At 40.9% G+C, this 18,370-nt stretch overlaps 1 protein-coding gene across 1 annotated transcript in view; it reads right to left on the bottom strand.

Annotated features, from left to right (window-relative positions):
- ctnnbl1 (catenin, beta like 1) overlaps positions 1 to 18,370 on the bottom strand; it is a 54,443-nt gene that overhangs the window by 2,347 nt on the left and 33,726 nt on the right. The window contains exons 14-15 of the mRNA XM_069660436.1: positions 7,411 to 7,548; positions 6,456 to 6,528 (exon numbers count right to left, since the gene is read on the bottom strand). Coding sequence (XP_069516537.1) covers positions 6,456 to 6,528; positions 7,411 to 7,548 — 211 coding nt within the window. The remainder of the gene's footprint in view (positions 1 to 6,455; positions 6,529 to 7,410; positions 7,549 to 18,370) is intronic.

Below are 18,370 nucleotides of genomic sequence, written 5' to 3'. Positions count from 1 at the left end.
ACCAGGCATTCGTTCGGTCTCTCAGCCAGCCTCTGAGGCGGGGATTACACATTAAACCCAGGGATGTCGAGACAGAAAGATGAAAACGACTTCTTTTCTCAGGGAGACACTGCAGAGAGGAGAGAATGAAGGGGGCTTTCCTGACAAGAGCCCGCAGGGTTTAGAAGGACGAAACACGGCTGTCAAAAGCACCGACGAGATTTTGTGTTTCAAGAGGGGACGGATGTTTTCATGTTATTAGATTGTACATAAAGGAGAGTGACAGACATATTGGGACTGAGGAGGGACCTCAGAGATACTGTGAATGAACACTACTTGTCTTCATTAGTGCTGGAAGAAAACACAGAGATATTGACCTAGATAATTAAACAACCGGGGACTTCTTTTTATGGTTATTTGCAGATTCTAGTTGATATCTGGGAACATGGTGCAATCTCTAAAATGAAGCATGACTTGGCAAGGAAATGAGATGATTTACCAAACAGATTGTAAACAAGCCACCAGTTTAGCCTGATTATCTAAAGCGCTTTATTTAAAGGAAAAACAAAAATGAGGGCGACCAAAAAAATCAGCGTATAAAAACAGTGAGGCTCAAAGCTAAAGCACGCAGACTGAAGTGCCTTTGTTTACATTTTCCGTGGAAAAGGTTCACAGTGAGTGATGAGTTTGACATTAAAGACAGCGTGAGGGCTGTGAAGGTACTGATTTTTTCTACCTGCGGAGAAACACTAACGCCCCTTTGCGGTTTGGTGTTTAACGCCGCCCTAGCCCGCAGCTGGATCAGTATATGTTTGTGTTATTTAATGCATTCAGTAGACTGTAAAAATGTCGCTTCAAACTTTCCTCTTGTACACGGTCCTCGTTACTTCTGATATTATTCCCAGGGGTTATGCTTGAGCCCCATTTGCCTTGCCTTTTTACTTATCTTGTACTTGTCTCCTGCCTGTGCTGGTGATTGTGAGCAGAGTGGTGTGGTCTTTGTCTAGTGTAATGTATTGGATTTGTTTTTATTAGTGTGTTTTGTGTTTCTTTTGTTTTTCTCCTTTTATGGTGTGTATTTGTAATGTTTATGTGAAAAAAAAAATCAATAAATATATATACTTTTATATATACTTTATTATCCTGTCCCTCCTGTCACTCAATGTGATGTCAATTTCTTCGTCCTTTATCCTGATCAACCAACAGTCGGAGACTCTGAGCTGCCGTTCTTGCGTGCTGTGGTTCCACGCACATATATTATTGTTGATCTTTTTTCTTTTTTCTCCCGCCAACACACATACCTTCCTTTTTACCATCTTTCTCGGACATAGGCTGTGTTTGAAATGCCATACTATACTAGCCGTACGTACTGATTTGGCCAAAATGTAGTATGCAGTATGCAAACAAAAGCTAAATGTGCAGTATGCCAAAAACACCAGTATGTGATACTGATTCGGAAAAAATCTCCAGTATGCATCGGACCAGTCTACCTCGTCGACTGTATCCCATAATGCAAAGTGCTGAAACGTCACAACGGCAGTTGAAATGGCGGACGGCAGCAGAAGAGCAGAAGGGGGCGCTATAGCTGAAGAAGCAGCTTTTTACTATTGGCGCATTTTTGTTTACTTCCGCTTTCCAAAACCGGAAACTTGCACCTGGCGTAGCATACTGCCAAATACATGTGAAGAGCTCCGTCTTTCATACTACCACCGAACGCAGTATGCAGTATGTAGTATGTAGTATGTAGTATGTAGTATGTAGTATCCGATTTCGAACACAGCATGTGATTCAGTTTGACTTTTCTTTCACTCTCTTGGGATCAATGGAGAAGTGTCTCACTGCTGCATCTCCTGATTATTGTTGTGATACCTGACAGCATTCAGGTCCTACTGTGAATGTCACAAATGCTTAGTATCTCTGCCTGCCAAATAAATACAGTGGTGTTAAAAGTACAATTTATTTCTTTGTTTTGTGCGACTCAAGTATTAAAATTTAAATTTAAGAGGAAATAAGAAGCACAGTACTTGAGTAAATGTACTCCTTAGATTCCACCACTGCATGACCAGTGAGGAAATAAATCAGGCAGGTACAAGTCAAGAGCATCATCAGAAATCAGCAGAGTCAGAAGGCAGCTGGACCAGAACAATACGTGAGCGGTTTCTTGAGATATAAGTTTTCAGTTCTGGTCAGAAGACACACAGTATGACAGCAGTCCGCTGTGCAGGACAGAGGTCATTCCTTTATTGGGTATTCTGAGGAGAGTTGGGTTAAGACTGACCACAAATGTGGGAGTAGAGTTATAAAAGTGTGAGGCTAGAGTAATATTTAGAGGTCTGGGGGTGTAGGTTTGCTCCAGTGCAGCTTTCACAGCAGCACCAGGGATGTTACTGAAGTAAACATGTCAGAATCTTATGATTGACTAAAAAAAGCTGGTCCAGGGACACAGAGAGAGCGACACCACAGAAACATGAAACCTACAGCCTCTTTCATCGCCAGCCTGTCACTGTGGCCGTGTACCTGTGTGTCTCCATGTCTATAAATGGCGGTGCAGTCAGCCTCACAGACAGAAAGGTCAGAGATTCGGTGACTCCTCAACTCTCTGCAGAACCTTTTCTTTGGCATGCCGGTACTCTCTCCTCCTGTCACCACGGCAACGCGGCAGAGGACAATACAGTACTGAGCATGGCCATTACTCAGGTCAGTGACTGGGACTGATCTGCCATGAGTACAAGGAGAATCATTTCCAGGAGCAGTCTCTGCAGCGGCAGCCAAGGATACGGACACACTGTAGGACTTATAGTGTGATTACAGCTGCAGCTGGGGCACCACGAAGCATTTTAAATACTGTTATACCAGTCTGAAACTGGTCTGATCCAGCTGCACAGAGGACTGCTGGCATTTATGATATATTCTGTGCTTTGGTCATTATGTTTGCAAATGTGTCAGAATTCCTTATGTGGAGTGTCAATGACAAACTAGTAGATGAACAGATGAATAAGAAGGAGAAGATAAATAAATTGTGTTTGGTAATATGGTAATTACAGAGGTGCACGGTCTTATTCTATACAATTGCATAAATCCTCTCTTAAATATGAACATAAAAGGACACCTTGAGAACTATGACCAGCTTATTAGTACCGCTACATTCAGTCAGTCATCTGTAAAGCTTTTAAAATGTGTAACTAACAAATAAACCAGCCAGTCTGTTAAACTGGGCAACATATTACTTTATTATTAAAGCTGCATCTTAGATCTTTGGAGAGTAGTTCCATGTAAGTGGCCTATACTGTTCTAAAGATTTATATTAATGCGCTCGTGCGTCGGCATCGCTCAGCAATTACTGAAATAACTGATGTGAAAAATATGAACACACAATTTGCCATTGAGGCCGGCAATCACCATCTGAGCATCGAACTCAGGCCAGTGTCCCCCGCTGTGCAATGCTACCAAGCAGACCAATCACAGTCGTTGCAGTCCGTGTCAATGTGACATGCTGTTACTGTACATTTCAAGGAGGTGTGCATCAGGCTTCGGCCTGGGGTCTGCAGCTGAAGTATAAATCAGGTGGTAACTAAGGTGAGGAACTTTTTGAAACAGACAATTTGACATTCACACCCACTTCACACTCGTCTGCTCAGACAGCGGTGTGCAGGTGAGAAATAAACCAGGGTTTGAACTTTTCTCTCAGACTGCCTTTTTTCATTCTTGACACATCTTTCAGCGGACTATGAATCCAGAAGACACTGTCTGAAAATGGGCACCGTTGTCCTCATATCAAAATCAAATCACCCCCTGCCTCTATGACTACTGGCCTTTCACTCTGCCTTCCAGTGTGGCCATTTGGAACAGCTCAAAACACTTCTGCCTTCCAAAGACGTTCAGGTATAATACAAACCACTTCTGTGCTAGTAATGCCTGACCATAAGGCAAAGGAGAACACTAACATGTCTCTGGGGCAGGTGCTTTCTACAGCTGTGACCTGCAAGTCCTGTAGATTGCACATTTTATATCAACTGAACTTAATGTCTTCTATACATTGTTCATGTATTAGTGTCTCAGAGCTCCATCAGCACCACAAACGGAGTGAAAGGGAATGAAAATGCCCTTTGACACCTGCGACATAACCTCTCGACAGTTTCTCGATTCGAAAACCTCACAGCAGGTTTAAGCAATGTTAGTGAAATCAACGTTGTTCCTTCTAGTGTTCTTCCTTCCTGCAGACTTCATTCTCATTCAACGAGCCATTAAGGTCAAGATGGCAGAGCGGGCAACACACTCTGCATGTGCTTAACCTTTTAATGCTGTTTCTCATTGAGCGGTTGGGGCTTGAAATGGGAAAGGGCCTTACAGTACGACCTAAAAGAATGGATAAAGGCACGCACTATGACAAGACGCACAGACGCACACACACAGCGGTAGAAACACACTCACAATTTATGACGACCAAATAAATAAGTCACGTCAAGATCATACAAGGACTAGCTCAGATGGAAATTAGTATGCATGAAGGGTTGCATTCAATTGTATACATGCAAGGGCACAGAGGAATACAAAACAGATCATATACACACCTGCAGAGACCTTCTCTTAAAGACGAGGTAAACATGCACATAAAAGCAAGCTCGGGCATGTATGCACACATAAATATGTAGACATGCTGATGGAAACATTTTGCATACACAAACAAAAAAAGGTGTTAGTAAGCAAAATGTTGTGAGGAGAGTACCCGGGCAATCAGGGCAGACGTGTATGTGGATACATAATGCAACAAAAGTAACACACCGGCATATTTAGGTAACACATTCCCAAACACACACAGGCAAACACAAAGACTGGAGAATTGCCACGCTCGCTGGCACCGCCATGCGTGACGGATGGCTCTATCTACAGAGCTACATGCCACCGAGAGCCAGAGGCTGTGTGAACGGAGGCTCGTCCTCCAGCTTTAGCCGACAATGATACAGGAAGGATGAATGTCACTTTGGGAGGAAAATATCGCACCTGCCAGCTCTTTGAAAAGAAAACAGAAAATAAACACGGCAGGAGGGGAAATCTTTGGGACGGAGGAAAAGAGAATGACAGACAGTCCCTCACGATTACAATGTGATTATTTTACAATGCATATTTGCACAGCAGGATGCATTTCTGCATGTTGTTTTACCATCTGTACACAAGTTATGAGAATAAAAACCAATATACAGGAGTTGATGCAGTTCTACACGTATATCACAAATGCAGGATTTCCCACTGTGTTCATTTATTGCTACCAGAAATTAGAAGTTAGTTTTCTGCCTGCATTCTATAAATTACGGCCTTCAGGACTCTCATATGATGTCCTTTATGCTCCAGCATGTCTCCTTACAGACATAAGAAGAGGACTGTGCGACCAGCACTGCTGTGTCAATGTACAATGTACACTTTCAAACAGAAACACGCATAAAAACCGTGGCCTGTATAATAAAATAAAAAATAAATAAAGACTGAGCCTAAAAAAATAAAAGCAACTGACAGCTGCATTTGAACACCACAGTTTAAACGTTTGCCCGGGCCTTTTTCCTTTGTTCAATAGATTAAGGAAAATGACAGTATTCATAGTATTGTATTTTATCCAACACAAGCACTTGGCGGCCCAACAGTATGGGCTTGCTATCAAACAGCAACCACAGCCAAAGAGCAGTGATTATACCAACATTTCCCCCCAAAGGTTGCTTCCTTGCCAGGGACAGACTCAGAGAAAGGATTTTAAAACATGTGTGAATAAATAAAACGCTTCATTGAAAGTAATCTGTATTGTTCTAGGTAGAGGAGTAGGTGTAGATATAATGTTTATTTATGTACAGAAATCTTTTCTTATTTTATGCTATTTCCCTCAGATATAAATGATTTGTACATTTGTGCCGTGGCCAGGGCAACCTGTTGATCTGAAAGGGAATCAGTGTTACTCACACATGGCCACTTGGGTTTGTTTATATCTGCATGTGAAGCAACATTTCAGAGTTCCATTCTTTTAAACTGCGACCATAACTGAAAAAATGACTTTATTTGAGACAAGCTGCTAAATGAAACACACTTTATTTGTATTTCAACTAATTATATAAGTATATTTTATCATGTTTTATTAAGTAATTAAGTCAATCTGTTCACAATCCTGCCATATGTTTGCATTAAAAGCCCCCAGCAGTGATATACAGCATCTCTTATAGTAAAACAGCTGCAAAAAGTTCTACAATAACAATTTTAAATCAGTGAGTGCAAAGAGCTTTTGTGTTTAAAAGAGGGACACATGTGGAGAGTTTGACCTGGCTTAATCACCATACTGAATTAATTATGTGAAAGAATTATATTTATTGTGAACCCATTATAGCGTATGTACTGGTAATTTCTTTCCCCTAGTTTTTTGTTTGCAGTGCCTTTCATTCTTTAATCAATTGTTTAACGTTTGACATTTGTGAGTGGTGGATTTATTCTGTACTTACCTCTCATGATGTGGCGCACTACTTTGACCGAGCCTCCTCTTAGGTTGAGAATTTGGTGGACCCTCTGCTGCAGCTAAATGCAGAGAAAAAGAGGATCAGGAACAAAGGGAAGTTTTAAAGTTGTCCTGAATTAAAAATGTGTTTAAGTATAAACTGTGTATCCTTGGTGTTTTAAGACTTATTCTAGCAAAATTGCAGTAACAAATAAAAAAAAAAAAAAGTACTGACAGCGCCCCCTACATTATTGTTCTGCAGGGGGACGGACACCAAAAAACAGTGTGTCATATCACTACAATACCACCAACTTCACAGGCAGGCAGGTTGGGTGGACATAAGCCACTGCTAAGGCATATATATGATTTGTGCGTTTGGTAAGTTCTTGTCCTAATTTGAATCACTGGGTTCTGCACATAGTTGTGAAATTACATGACTGCTTATTGACTTTCGCATTGATTATAGTTTGACAGTGATGTAATTTACCATCACCAAAACTATATCCTTCAAAGAGAGACAGCTAATGCAAAATAGCCCCCCTCCTCTCTGCAATATGGGACAAGCATAGCACAGTGTAAAGGAGCAGACAATGATTCTGCAGGTGTGAAAATAGCCCAAACTAAAAGTTTATGACACCTGGCTGTTATCAAGCTAGGCTAATTAACCTTTACTTCGGGATTGTATGCTAGTTTAATGTAAGGAGATAACAGCTACTGTTTTTGTTTACTTATCTCTGTGCAGGTTACAGAGGTAAAAGATCAGTTGTAGAATAACACATCCCAAAACAGCCAAAAGCAAAACATGCTTTCTTAGGAAGCACACCATCAACAATCCCAGCATCATTACTAACAGATATATGACTCCTGTCTCCTTTTACAGCCTTTCTGATCAGATGCTTAAAAACAATAATCCAAGGGAAAGCTCACTTGGCAAGCCAGAGTCAGTCAGTTTGTGTGTGTACCTGTGATATCCCAGAGTTGCTGATCTCCACCATAATGTAGCAGATCAACTGAAGGACAAACAGTCCGGCATCCAGGCGGCGAAGGTAGAACTCATCTTCCATGCTGTCATCCAGGATCTCCCCCCGACGGACCATCTCCTGCACGCACACAAACGGAAAGATAAAGCACTCTTAGAAAGAGTCTTATGCACCACACAGTGAATAAATCACAATCTACTGTTTGCTGGTGTGTTTCTTCTCTTTGCAAACTTAAAAGAGATTCAACAAACAGAGAAAATCAGAGACTAAGTTTTATTTAGGTGTTGTTTTTCAGCCTTCTCCACAAATCCATTTTCTCTATTGACCAGACACACAAATCAATTGATTTCACGGCTAAGCTGCAAAAAAGGGGGCTACGATGTTAGGGCTCACACACTCGCACATACAGAAATGCTCTTGCATAGTTATCCATCTTAACAACCCTGTCAGTATGCCAATAACACAGTGCTGCCAATATGCACAGAGCCCACATTAATCATCATTAGAGATTAAGAAGCAGACCTGAGGGGGAGAGGGGAGTCTGGAGTGTAAGCCAGTGGAGTGGTACGGAAATACAGACGTGTGTTAAGTGTTTTGCTGTCACACAGTTTAACCTCTACGCATGAAGAGAAGGAATTAAGTTAGGCCAATCTCACATAAATGTTTAACTCTTCTGATTTATTTGAGCTTGCCCTTTCTTCCAGTCTGTCTCCATGTTGTGTTGTGAGATGAGCCTTCTGAATTTGCACCCAAAATATTATCAATGCCTTCATAGTTTGCAAACGCAGCCTCAATAATCCCTGAAAAAAAAAAAAGTACGCAGAAAAAATGACCTTGCAAAATGAAAAGGGACATCTAAAATCACTTTATTGTTGCATGGGTAATATGAGGTGGAGCTTTGTTTTCAAATTGCAGACATGGCAGACTCACACTGGATTAAATGCTATTTTTAAGCCCTTTTGACCTTCAATTATAATCAGTTAAAGGGTCAATGCTAGCCTTCAGTAGTTAAAACAATCACTTCATTCTCCTCTACAATAGTTATAGTAATAATCTCACAGACTTTCATTTAAATAAACGTCTATCTATCGCCGAATGAGGTAACACAATGGTGATTGAGCCTATCACCTACTGATGAAAGCCTTTGTATTTGCAGTATTACAGACTGGGTGTCCATGGCCACTTTCGTGGAAAAAAATCACAAGCGGCGCCCAGTTAGTGACGCGTTTTCCATCAGCCAGCAGTAGTTGGTCCGCCAGAGAGGGTAGGCGGAGCTAAGCGGCTGCTTTTCCGCTCTCTGCAAGTGTTGCGAGTAAACAGTAATCTACTATGGCTGAACAAACAAAGAAAAGATGGATGACTACAGATACAACTTCAACAATAAGTGAACATCCAAAGAAAAAGAAACAAATTAAGATGAAGGCAAACAGTCTGAAAAAGAAAGCGACCGTCAGCCAGGAAAATCAAGAGTTATAACCGGAGCCAACCGTGGACGTCACACATGCAACACTGTCTGGATATCTGGGAAGTGTGCTTCTGCAATTACCGTCTATCGCCATAGGTGCCGCCAAAGAGAACGAAACTGAGATCTTCGAGATTACAACTTTAATGTCTTAGCTATCTCTTTAAAAAATCCATTCATACAATTATTTCAAGCATTTTATAGAACATAAACAATGAATAAAAACAATTAAAATTTCCCAGTAGATTTTGACCAGTTTAGTTCAACATGCATCAACACATCTAACCCCTATATTGCAAATCTGCCTTGTAAAATCATACTACAAGTCTATATTTGACTGATGCACCCACGTAAATTCATTTTTTATTGGATTCCTCTGGAGAGAGGATGGTCCAACATGAAAAAAAAGCAATGTGACACAGTAAATCAGGAAAAAGGGCAACTTTTCAAGGCGTTGCTAATGAAAACAAATAGCTTTCAGCGCCGAGCTAAAGGGTACCACACATGACATTTACATCCCAATGATTTAATCTGAGGGAAAATTAAAACTTTCAAAAGGCCTTGTCCTTAAAGATCAATGACACTGTAAAACCCAATTATAGCTGTGAAGTTCAACTCATTAACACGCCTCAATCAAAGGGCAACTCCTGAGGACTACATTACAGGACTATTCTGGGAAAAGCATTTCAGCGGCAGGTTGCAGAGCTGGGACACGAAACAACATATCCATTTCTGTGACATCCTTGCGTTCTGAAAGCTGGGCAACATACTGCTTCAATGATTTCATCCTAAGAGAGGATAAGACAAGCATGTACAGCTTTAGAACAAAGCTCGACTGTACAGTGTCAACTATAGCTCGTTAAAGATGCAAAACAATGCAGATAATTAAAACAAGAATCTTTAATAAAGCCATTAGGACATTTGTCTCTTTTGTGTCCTCTGGGTAAAACACTGTCCCAGAATTCTGTTACATTACAAAGCGGAGTGTTATCCCATTGTAAAATATTCCCAAAGCTTGGCCTTGTTGCTGTCAAGTAGCACTCATTAAAGATGCAGAAAACTTGAAACAAAGCTATTTGAATGTAAACTGTGTTTCCTCTCGTTCCTGTAGGAAAAAAAGATTATCTCAGTTTCCAGGACAACTCTGCTCATTATTCTGAGCCAATGCAGTGGCTTGAGGCAAAGTTACACAAATCTCACAACTAAACTTCAGCAGTACGCAGTTCTAAACAGTGCATAGATAGGACACAGTAAATGCATGTCACCCCCGAGGAAGAGTGAAAAACGAATGTGCAACAAAAACCATGTGTTTGCATTTTCTCTCATTGTTTTACACAGGAAGCAAGTCTATTTCCTGTCAACATCATTACAGCGCATGGCCACCACTGCAAAGCACAGCTGGAGGCATTGTCTGAGAGGCCTCAGACAACTCAAATACCATTTATGTTACAAGGTTACAATTTCATTTAGCAGACGCTTTGTGACGTACATGTGAGAGTTAATACAATACAAGCAACAATCAACATCCTCAACAGCATCAATGCATCAGTGCAGAGGTGTTCATGAAAGAGCTGGGCTTTTCTGGGAGCTTTTTCTTAAAGGTGCAAAAGGACTCTGTGGACCGAGTGGAGTTTGGTAACTCATTCCACAACCAGGGGGCGACAGAGGAGAAGAGTCTAGTTAGCGACTTAGGGCCCTGTTGTGATGGGAGTACCAGGCGCCTTTCATCCTTTCATTGGCAGAGCGTAGTGGGCGGGAGGGAGTGTAGACCTGGATGAGGGCGTTCAGGTAGGCAGGAGCCGTTTTTGTTGCCGTTTTGTAAGCGAGCGACAGGGTTTTGAATTTGATGTGAGCGGCGACTGGGAACCAGTGGAGGGATATGAACAGCGGAGAGTGTGCTGTTTTGGGTTGATTGAAGACCAGTCGCACTGCTGCGTTCTGGATCGTCTGCAGAGGTTTGAAGTGCATGCAGGAAGGCCTGCGAGTAGGGAGTTACAGTCGTCAATGCGTGACATTATGAGAGCCTGCACCAGCAGTGTTGCATGCTCTGATAGGTAGGGTCTGATCTTCCTGATGTTGTACAGGGCAAATCGACATGACGCAGCAATCGAGGCCACATGAACCTTAAAAGCTATTATCCAAATGTTTCCATCACAGCTACCAGCCTATCGGGTTTAAAGATGGGACTCTACCCCTATAACAAGCGGCCAGGCTAGTTCCAACATCCAATTTATGTCTTCAAGTTCATATGATGTGCTAACATTTCCTATGACATGGTTTAGTAGACAGCACTAACTATTTGTAGATAATATGAAATACTGTTTTAAGTTTAATACTGCTGCTATAGTTATTGACCAGCCTATAATCTGTCTGGACAGGAGAGTGAGCAGACGTATCGAAGAGAACAATAAACTCTCCATTAAGCAGGCAAGTCTTTCTCACAGACTAGGGAACTGCAAACGTAAAAGGCAAAAAGGTTTGATTGAATCCGTCCTCCACGCTCCATACACCAGTAGATGACACAGGATTTAATTAGTGATAAGCTTCTACCTGGATTCCCCTGGCTAACTTTTCAGAGAAAAACTCATGTTCCTGATGTCTTACACGTGTACTATAAAAAGTCTCAGTAAATCCTACTATAGTAGGCTAATATAACTGAACTACAATATTATAATGTATGTAAAACGGTTTTAATGTGTAAAAATGTAGACTTTAGAGGAGGAAGAGAAGAAAGTACAGGGTGGTGAAAACTGTTAATGATTGGCAAGAACCAATGCTTCCTCATGGTGGATATTTACTTCTGTAAGCATTATTTTACTTCCCCAAAAAAGTGCGACCTAATCCTACCTTACTTTGCTGTGATTGGCTAGTACTCGACTCAAAGTTTGCAATGCCAGGAGGTTTTTTTTAACCATAACCATGTTCTTGGATTTTTAAAGGTTCAAATATTAAGTAATCGTCCACAGTAGGTTTCACATTGGACACTAACGGATCTCTTGGGAGGGAATTTGGCTTTCCTAGCCGATCCATGCTCAGGGATACAAGCCAATCACAGCACAGTATGGTGGGACAAGGCGGTTTTTCTATTGGCTAACAATAGAGCCTTCTGTAGATCCTTGACACCAACAATATTTCCCCTCACATAGCTACTCTATAGCAACAGGTGGACTCATCAAAAAGAAAAAGAAAGACAAACATTTTCAAATGAGGTCTACAGAAGTCAATTGCTGCAGCCTCCAGGGAGCCTCACAGTAATGGAACAGAGGAAAGATGTTCAAGACGCATGATGAGTCAAGCCAGACCTTTGAATCTGCATGGGGAGCGAAAGGTTTTCGACCATGACAAGTGCATTAAATATTCATTATTGTGAGCAGCGGAAGTGGACATTTGGGATATTAAAAACCGAGTCGATGCCGGCAGCGTGGCAGTATTCATTACAGCGGCAGAGTTTTGTCCACTCGTGAGTTTTGACATTGCGGCCAATATCTTTTGTGTGACACTTAGGTCCCTCTGGCAAACACTGGACAGAAGAAGCGGAGAAAGAATAACGTGTTGAAAGGATGGATTGGACAAGTCAATTACTGCAACCTCAGGGGAACCTGGGAGTCTGGCTACAGTACAGACAAAGTAATAAGCAGTGATTTTCAGTCTCAGTCCCTTTACTGTAACCTAGAAGCATTGTGTGTTTGTGCACTGAGGTGTGTATGATTTATGGAACGCCGTGTGCGGTTCAAGTGTTTTTGTGCATATTGGAACCCAAGTATGTGTGTTTGTGCTCGTGTGTAACATGCGCACAAGAAATATGTGTGTCTTTGAGTGGGAACCTGTATTTGTGTGTGTGTGTGTGGCTGGTTGTTATTCCTGAGTATTATTTTCCACTGGGATGCTTCAATGCAGAATTAGGGTTTGTCAGCACATTGCAAAAACCCACTGTGACTGTGAGTGTGTGTGTGTGTGTGTGTGTCTGTGTGTGTAGGACATAATGCTCTTAATGAGTCTTAAGCAAACACCAGAAATAGTGAGGTTAGATATCCTTGTTTAAAAAAATAAGATACAGAGGTCTATAATGAGGTAAACTTTGAGAGAAAGAATTAAACTTTGGGAAAATGTGTGAGACAACATGCTGATTTCAAGTTATGATAATGTCCCTGAAAAAGAACAGCCCTGTGCTTTGGGCGAATATCTCAAAGAGTTTGTTCACAAAGTGGGGCAAAGCAAAACCTAGTGTGTTACCAGGAGGGAGGAGGTATTGGCTACAAAGATCAGGACGTCATTCAGTCCGTGCTGAAATCGCTCCAAATGTTAACAGGCTGGAAAAGTTTGTCTGTGTTGAGTCCAAAAGCTGCTTCCTATTTGTGATTTTCAACAGCTCCCTTGAAACTGCCAACATATGGCCAAATAAAACGTGTCAAAATACAAAAGGTGTTGCAGGCATACAAACTAAGAGGCGAGACTAGGTCTGCCATGATTCACCAAAGAGACTGTGATCACTGCTCTGCACTGTAACAGAAGTGTATCTTTACAGAGGTCAAATAAATACTTTGACTGGGCTCTGTGAGGGACTCTCTAATTCGCTGAGAGGGAGACAGTTTGCCAAACCAACCACTTTGTCTTCATCTTTAAAACCGTATGTCCTCTAAAAATGAAAAATACGGTTAAGAAACACTTTTGTTGAAGCATAAATCTCACTTTGGCGCCGGGCTGTTTATAAAGGGATGCATTAAAAAAACACTTTGCATTTTTGTCCTTTTGTAAGTCTCAAGTGCGTTCTATTTCTCTGGTGATATTTATTTTAGTTATTTGTACGGTAAATCAGATGGCCTCTGCATCTTGTGTAAACTGTAAGGTGTGTTTAATGTAAAAGAAAGATGCACTATCCTTCTTTCTAAAAACAAGAGACAGAAATTAATGCAAATTTTGATCTCCGGTCTTGTTTTTTAACTATGTTAACTTTGAAATGTTGCAAACAAGTAATAAAACCTTGTTAAATTAACTGGAACCCTTTAACTTAGAATTCTGACAGAAATGGTCTGCTGGTGCCAACATTGGCCTTTTTGCTAATGTGATGTCATTTCTTGAAGTATTTTCAAATGCTTCATAACCCTGGAATCTAAACAGCTTTAAGCTGTATACAAAAATGGTTATTGAAGAAAATTTTTGTCATAAATAAAATACAATAATCTGTTATCGTCTTTTAGGGCTGGGCAATATGATGATATATATCTTAAAAACGATATGAAAATGTGTATCTTTTGCGTTTTTCTATATCGTCTCTGTCATGTTGTCACAAAACCAGCAGCTGAACAGCTTTACGGCAATTTTTACGTCATTTTGACAACGCTTTACGTTCTAATCCTTGCACGTGTGAGTGAACCTGGAGCGAACCATGGAGGGAGGCGCTGTTTATTAGCATGGAGAGGGCTGACACACAATGTGCAGAAAAGGACGGAGACTCAGTACTTTGTATTTGTCAAGTATTCAATTCATACAGGATTATCCAAAAATAGGCTTTAACATGTGGTTATTTCATATGGATTCATTATATGTTAAATGACCAGAAAACATGCTATATGCTGATATTTATCGTAATCGATTGTTATATAGGACTTTGGCCGTATCGCCCAGCCTTCTCGTCTTTCATCAAATTCTGCTAAATAAACACACAAAAACAATTCTGATTGTATAGAGATAAAATAAATATTTCTTAAAAATTCAGATGTTATGTGCACATGCACATTTTCACATTGCTCATTTTATGTGCGGAGTGCAGAGGTGTTTTGATAAATGCATCTGCAATAAACATACAGTGACTACATTGGTATTTTTGGCATCGGAATAAGGACGTTTATATCTCTAAAATCTGGTTTTGTAAGTCATGCTCCAGCTAGTATGGTTTTTATTTTAGATCAATTTAAACAGGATTATGCAAACAACGATCTCCCAGGGATTAAGAGTCAAAACCTCTTAAGATGAAAGAAACCAATCTGAACATGAATGCTTTGGTAGCTCTGCAGGAGCAGCAAGTGTTGGCACCATATGTTTCAGTGCTGCAATGTGCTCCTACACAACAAATGAATGAATACATGAATTAAGATCTTTGTAGAAATGATGGATGCTGAAATTGAGAGACAATAGACCAATAATGAATGGAAGATAAAAAAGATATTCAACGATTGTTGACTTACAAATGGTGTGCGACTCGGGAGAGATAGAGAGAGAGCGACAGAAAGAGAGATTTATTTTTGGACGACATTTAAGAAAATAAAATCTATCACTTCCAGGTGCAAAACCTGCTAAACTTAACAGACTTTCTTTGAAAAAGTCTACTGTCAGCAATGCTAAACCAGCCTATTTCTGCTGTGCACTCCTGCTACAGCCCAGTAGAGGAAACACACACATTCTCACACACGTACACACAAAAAACACAGCGAGCAACTGGGTGCTTAGGTGCTAGGAAAGTGCACTCAGGCATTTTACAGTATTGAGGTCGGCCTCAGCCATGTTTTGCTGAGCTTCATCAATCTCCAAGAGGTGTTACCAACAAGCTGAGAGCAGAGGGAAGGTTTGGAGGGAAGAGAGAGGGATGAAAATAGTTGCATTAGCAAGGAAGAGGTGGAAATAGGAGAAAGAAGAGGGAAGGAAGGATATGGTGAAGGTGAACATGAGTGATGGAGGAAAGGAGAAGGAAGGAGGAGGAATGAGGGATGGAAGGAGAATGAAAGAAAACGCAACAGAAGAACAGTTGTTATTAAGTCCATCACAAGCTTAAAAATAAGCAGGGAAGAAGCAAAAGAAAAGAGGAGAGAGAAGGAAGAAAAGAGGGATGAAAGAAACGGGAGAGGAGGAAAGAAGGGAGTCAAGAATGACGAGAAAAGCAGCTTTAAGGAAAGAACGAGAGAATCAGAATCACAAGGATAGAAAGAGAGGAGAGAACAGAGATACCAAGGTGGGATGAAAATAAGCAGCTTATTAAAAAGGGACGGGGCTGGAGAGACGCAGAAAAAAGCAGCAGCAGCTTTTTCTTTGCTATCCTCCTGAGAAATCTGCGGGTAATATGTTGCAGAGGAAAAACATTTTGCTTACCGCTCCTTAAAAACAGGCTTAACTAGGGAAAGCAAAAGGCACGGCAGAGAGAGATAAAACGTCGCTGCTGACGGCAGCCGATTCCGCCTGAGTCGCAGGACAGAACTGGGTTGCCGTCTTTATCACCTTATTTAACATAATGTGACATTTGGTGGAAGCTTCGATTTATACCGACTTACACTATCATCTGTTTGTGTTTCAGTACAAGAACTGTACTAAAAGGAATGAAACTGCAGCCTTTTGCACAATCCATTAGCCTACACAGGACATAGAAAACCAATTGGTAATAATGTTGCAGAAGTATAATTTCAGGCCCTGCAAATTAAAAAACACAAATCCCTTCACTGCAAAAACTACCAAGCCAACAAATAAACAGCAGTGACATGAAAAACTTCCCTGAAACGACCTAAAAATCAGGTCAATGTATTTCTATTGTACTTCATATACGCAGTGAAACTTCAGAAAATTAAGAAAAACTTGCTTTATTAGAAAATCTATTTAAAGTCTTTAAAGTAATAATCTACAAGATTTTCATCTAAATAAATGTCTGTTAAGTCTATCTATCGCTGAATGAAGAAACACAATGGTTATTGAGTCGATGGCCCACTGATGAAAGCCTTTGCATTTGCAGTATTACAGACTGGGTGTCAGGGGCGACATTAGCAGAAAAAATCACAAGTGGTGCCAGTTAGTGACGCATTTTCCATCAGCCAGCAGTGGTTGGTCTGCCAGAGAGGGTAGGCGGAGCTAAGCGGCTGCTTTTCCGCTCTCTGCACGTGTTGCGAGTAAACAGTAATCTACTATGGCTGAGCAAACAAAGAAAAGATGGATGACTACAGATACAACTTCAAAAAGAAGTGAAAATCCAAAGAATAAGAAACAAACTCGACGCTCAGATGAAGCAAACAGTCTGAAAAGGAAAGCGACCGTCAGCCAGGAAAACAAGGAGTTACAACCGGAGCCAACCGTGGACGTTACACATGCAGCACTGTCTGGATATCTGGGAAGTGTGCTCCCGCAATTACCGTTTATCGCCATAGGTGCCGCCAAAGAGAACAAAACTGAGATCTTCATGATTATAACTTAAACTTCAGCTCACTTTAGTAATTTATGTTGAGCATGTAGCATGCTAACATTTGCTAATAAATAAAAGATAATGTACAAGGTCACACAGAGAGAACAGATGATGCCCAGGGGTAATAGTCCAGTCTTTATAATATGCAAGACTGGATCACAATCTGGTTAAAATTCAAAAACTTTAAGCAGATGATGAATCACTAAAGGTATTATTTTATGTAACTTTCATAGTACTAGCTGTCTGAGAAAGTCTGACTTAGTGCTGGTGTACTCTGAAAGAACACTATGTGGTTAAAGGTTAATAAAACTAAACAGAATTTTGGAATGAAAATTATTACAATAAATAGGTATTTTATCACTTCCTGCCTCATGTGGGCCTGACTCGCAGCATGGCTCTGTACTGTGGAAGGGCTAACCTTGTGGTTTTGAAAGATAGTGGCACACAGAGACAAGGATTCTTATCACCCCAGTATCACAAAGTCACACTTTTGCCATCCTGGAGGAAGAGGCGAGAGAGCCACAGAGGAAGAAGACAGGGAGAGAGAAGAGGAGAAAAAGAGAGGGAGGGAGGGAAAATGTCAAACTGTCTGGCCTTTTCATGGCAATCCCATCACGATGTCTGTCTGAGAAATTAATCTTCACTCATCTTTAGATAGGAATCTCACACTTATCTGTCTCCACCCACACCTCCCTCCCCCTCGATAATTCCCTCTTTCAATCAAATTTTCTCTTCTTTTCTGTGCATTTCCCCTGCTTGACCATCCATGTCTTTTAACTGTACTTCCTGCTCTGAAATTTTAAGTATATCTATCTGCCCCTCTTTTTGTCTTCCCGTCTTTCTGAGGACAGGATGCTCTTTCTCTCTTTCTCTCTCAGTTGAAGCCATTATCCCCCGCCTGACCACTTATCTTCTATCCGTATCCCTCCATCGGTCTGTCTAGCCCACAGCTCAACACACTGTCAAACACACACACAGACACGCAGACAGCTCAATAGGCCCCTCACACACAGCTATCAAACCTTCCATTCCTCTGTAAACTGTCATATTGTTATCAGCTGGATTGTGATGGCTTTTTTTAAGTCTCTTCCCTCATGGCTTTGGATGTGACACTGTGTGGAACTGCACATCTTATCTACTGAAAAGAGGCAGCATTTTGATCTCATATCCCAGCACTTTATAACAGGGATTGTGTTTGATATCGGAATATCTATAATGATATTTCAATTTTGTTTATCTAGTTGGCAATGAAGAAAACCATGAGTTTAGGATGGGGTTAGTTTCTTCCATCTGTAGACAGTTCTTATATGTTTTTTGTTCCT

Source organism: Semicossyphus pulcher, unplaced genomic scaffold (genome assembly GCF_022749685.1).
Source record: "Semicossyphus pulcher isolate SPU_LCO1_2020_fin unplaced genomic scaffold, fSemPul1.0.p SCAF_13, whole genome shotgun sequence".
In the NCBI taxonomy this organism is placed as follows: domain Eukaryota; kingdom Metazoa; phylum Chordata; class Actinopteri; order Labriformes; family Labridae; genus Semicossyphus; species Semicossyphus pulcher.
This window is presented reverse-complemented; position numbering and strand designations above follow the sequence as displayed.